Here is a 4440-nt window from a genome sequence, read left to right on the forward strand (position 1 = left end):
TCACACTACGAGGACTTTGTTCATTTTACTGAGCGAGACTTAGACTGTGTTCTGTTATTCACTGATTGTACCAACTACAATAAATCATCATTCAATCGCCGATCCTGATCCAGCCGTCAAGCTTCATTGAACAGCTTCAATTCAGACATTAGAACATTGAAACTGAAACACAACGCAAACCACTAAAGAATCCAACACAGGTACGCTTGCGATGTGTGTTTTATGTGGCCTGCCACCTCATGACGTAACAGGTACGAGTTGTATGTGTGTGTGTGTGATGTGTGTTTTATGTAGCCTACCAGTGGCTTTGCTCTCTCAGCTTCCTCAGAGAGCTGTTTGGTGGATGTGCTCAGTGTGTCTCCACGTAGTCCCAGGTCCTTGAGCAGGTGTGATGTTGATCTGCCCACAAAGCCTCTGGCTCCCACCTCCACCGGCTACAGCCTCACACTCACTCCATCCACTTTCTCTGCACTCCGCCACCAGGTCTGCATACTTGGCCTTCTTTCTCTCGTAGGCAGCTTCCAGTCCCTCCTCCCATGGCACTGTCAGCTCCATCAGTATTGCTGCCTTCACAGCTGCAGACCACAGCAGCACGTCTGGTCTTAAGGTGCTGCTGCATATCTCCTGTGGGAACTGGAGCTGCCTACCCAGGTCTACTTCCATCTTCCACACCGCCCCTGGTGTTAGTAGCTTGGCGGGTGGTCTCTTGCTGGTCTGCATTGCGGGTTCCCCCTGCCTGAGGAAGTGGATCCTGCGTGGGCTCTCTGATGGACTCTGCTTGTTTGCCTCCTGCCCACTTTTCTCCAGCACCTCTGCCAGCTTCCTGAGCACTTGGTGGTGTGTCCATCTGAGCCGACCCTGTCAGTGCTGTTCTGCAGCCCCACAGAACATGCTGGAGTGAGTGAGGCATTGATGGGCCCGCAGAGGTCACAGGGTTGCTCTGCTCCAAGCCATTGGTGGAGGTGTTGAGGGCTCGGGAGGGTGTCGTGTGTTGCCCTGATGAGGAAACTGAGCCGAGCCTGTGGCAGCTTCCAGAACTCTGCCCAGCTGATCGCTCGGCTCACCACACCCTCCCAAGTTGTCCAGCGCCCCTGCTGCCCCAGACCTCACTCTGAGCTCCATGTCACAATGCAGAGCTGGACCAAGTACAACTCCTTTACTGAAGTGAAATAGAGATACACCTTCACTAATATTACTACATTACAAGTGCACAACTCCTTTACTGAAGTGAAATAGAGATACACCTTCACTAACATTACTCCAATACAGGTGCACAACTCCTTTACTGAAGTGAAATAGAGATACACCTTCACTAATATTACTACAATACAGGTGCACAACTCCTTTACTGAAGTGAAATAGAGATACACCTTCACTAATATTACTCCAAGTGGAAGTTGCTAAGGCAGAGTTTTACTTAAGTTGAAGTACAGAAGTATTTGCTTTTAAGAATATAAATCAAAGCAAAGTCTTGTAGATGACCACATACTGTTGATCACTACAAGTACAATGACTTGTAGATGACAAAATACAACATCACAGACCAGATGAAGAGTTGTTGATAAAAATGTTTTTGGCCAGTTTTGCAGGGGGGGGGGGGGGGGGGGGGTTGTGATGAAAAATGTACAAAATAAATAGAAAAATACTTTAGAATTTGTCCTGTAAAGAACACACACACAATACAGGTTTGGAGACTCATAATGGAGATGACATTTTAGAGTCTGTTGAGATGACGGTGGGTAAGGATAAGAGCAGGTCTGAAGTGGATGGTAATTTACTGTAGTCAGACATGAAATATGTATATACTGTATATATATATATATATATATATATATATATATATATTTTTTTTTTTTTTACTCTATAGGCCTATATATTTGGACACTGTGACAGTTACAGTAAAGGAAGATCATGAGGAGTTGCAGTAGCACTTCATGACCACAAGAGTGTAGTGTTGACCATTTTATAAGCACAGTTCTGAGCGACATGTATGTATTATGTATGCATGTAATTATCACACTATTACATTACAACCTACAAACCAACACTGGTTTTCAACTTCAACACAAGCAAGTCAAAAACATTTACAGAAAATGAAAATACATCCAAAGCTGACAACCCTCGACAGGAGGGGACATGAAACTAGCTGTCAGAGCTACGTGACTACGTGCACAGACTATGTGACATTATTCACACAATGAAAGTCAGTCATAGAACCACAGACAGTTTCAATAATAGTGGACGCCCACAATCAGATCCAAGGTGAGAATACAGTTTCTGTATCCATTTACAAGGTAGACACTGTGTGTGTGTGTGTGTGTGTGTGTGTGTGTGTGTGTGTGTGTGTGTGTGTGTGTGTGTGTGTGTGTGTGTGTGTGTGTGTGTGTGTGTGTGTGTGTGTGTGCGCGCGCGCGCGCATGTGCATGATGTGTGCGTGTGCGTGGGTGAGTGTGTGTGTCTAACTTACAGCCACGTGACTAGTACAGTATGTGAACCTACAGTAGGCTATGCATAAATATACTAAGCTACAGGTTGATAACACAGACAATGCTACTACCTTTACAATATCGCTCAATTTTCTAACTCTTGTCCAAAAATCACAATGAGTTTTATTTCAATCGACCAACTCCTTTGGCTCAAGGACAAAGGGAACAGACCGCAGACGTGGTGTTTGCCCACGTGATGAATGCGGAACAAGTGAAATCGAAAGTAAATCTCAAGGGACCGGTGTTAGGGCGAGGACATTTTTGGACGTTTTGTGAAGGTAAGTAGATAAAGTGAGGTAAATGTACAGTAAGGTTGTGATCGATTACAAATAATGTCCATTGATGTCGGTTTCGTGGCCTGGCGATAATTTAGAGAGGGACACCTGTCGGAGACGTCATGGATTTGTTCGTTGACTAGGCTCAGGTCTACGTTTCATAATCATAACGTTAACATTTTTCAGACTCTGAATTTATCTTGGGCTAATTTGCGTTGCGACTTCAGTCAAATAGGCCTAAAGTAGGCCTAGTCAGTCAAATGGATCAACCGAAATGTAGCCTAAATGTAAATAAATTATGTAGCCTATCTTTAATTAAGCAAAGGCCTAGACAGGTAGGCTAGGTAGAAACGGCCCACCGAACAACGACACGAAATTGCTGTATGTAGACTATCCTACTTTAGGCCTATAGGCCCAGCTTCTTGTTACCCTATGTCTGAAATAAGACATCACGACATCTTGGAATGAGCATCAGAGATTATTTGAATTAACTTTTCCTTGTTTTATTCTAAGCCTCAAAAGTAGGCCGACGTGCTCCCCCTGCTGATAAAAAAATCACTGCCTTTTATCGAAGTTGTCCATTCAAAAGCACAGCCTTCACCTCAGAGTCAGTCCTAATCTACATGTAGGCTAATTGTAGTCCTACTGCCAGTATTATGTAGCAGTGTTATAACCTATTCGTCTCTTCTATAGAATAATGTTTAATAATGTGTATGTTATGCATTGTGTAAAACATCATTGGTACTTGACCTTAACAAATAAACCTAGCTAAATGTAGCTTATTCTTGAGGGAAAGGCTGAAGCATTGATTCACAACCCTGTGACTGTAGGCTACTTGTAGTAGAGTGATAGGGTTATTGTTATAGTTACCAGGGTATTTTATTTAAAGATATTGAGTGGCATTATGACAACTCATGTATTTCTTTAATTTAACATAATTAACACACTTTTCCAGACTCCTATGTATTGGTAACAGGGTTGCATACATTCAGCAAAAAGACATATGGGGAAAAATACCTTTAATGCCTGAGCTGGATAAATCATAACTTATAGTTTATTACTATTTTTTATGACGTCTATCTGCCTAAATTGTCCAAAATGTCCATTCCTGGAGTGTACTTTAGAGCGTTAAAGTTTAACAACAGACACAGTCAGAGCAACACACCTTTCAGCGAACTGGCAACAAAATAATAGTAGCCTACTTAGCACCGGCTCGAAGGTTATTAATTGTGATAGTACAAGTAGTGGTGGGAATGGTTTCATATTTAAGTGTTCATATTGATTTTCATCGTAGGCCAAGGCTACTTCCTCTGTCAGTGGTTTCCTGATCTCTATCAACATGTCTGCTATTGTTGGAGCAGAAATGGATCCACAGATCTGATTGGTCCATGTAGCTGTTAAAAGTAAGTGTTTTCTGAGGAACCTCTCATCAGAAATATATATTTATTCATCTCTCTTTGTAGAGAAGATTGCTCACCTTTCTCTTTCCCTCTCTGTTTATTTTCTTATTGATTGATTAGGATGGATTTCCCTCAAGACGGAGAGGATGCTGTTGGTGGAAATCAGACAGGCAGAGCAGCACGTGCCGTGTCCAGCCACGTGTCCCTGAAGAATGAGGAGCCCGTCACTGATGGGCATCAGGGGGTCAGCACAGGAAGAGTGCTGTCTTATCCAAGGTG

The 4440-nt window shown here is 43.0% G+C and overlaps 1 protein-coding gene across 1 annotated transcript in view; it reads left to right on the forward strand.

Moving 5' to 3' along the window:
* Positions 1 to 2704: 2704 nt before the first annotated feature.
* The window catches only part of LOC134088597 (NACHT, LRR and PYD domains-containing protein 12-like), a 31620-nt gene continuing 29884 nt past the window's right edge, over positions 2705 to 4440 (forward strand). The window contains exons 1-3 of the mRNA XM_062542642.1: positions 2705 to 2764; positions 4056 to 4164; positions 4282 to 4437. Of these exons, the coding sequence (XP_062398626.1) occupies positions 4283 to 4437 (155 nt within the window). The 5' untranslated portion in view covers positions 2705 to 2764; positions 4056 to 4164; position 4282. The remainder of the gene's footprint in view (positions 2765 to 4055; positions 4165 to 4281; positions 4438 to 4440) is intronic.

This window comes from Sardina pilchardus, chromosome 1 (genome assembly GCF_963854185.1).
Source record: "Sardina pilchardus chromosome 1, fSarPil1.1, whole genome shotgun sequence".
Classification (NCBI taxonomy): domain Eukaryota; kingdom Metazoa; phylum Chordata; class Actinopteri; order Clupeiformes; family Clupeidae; genus Sardina; species Sardina pilchardus.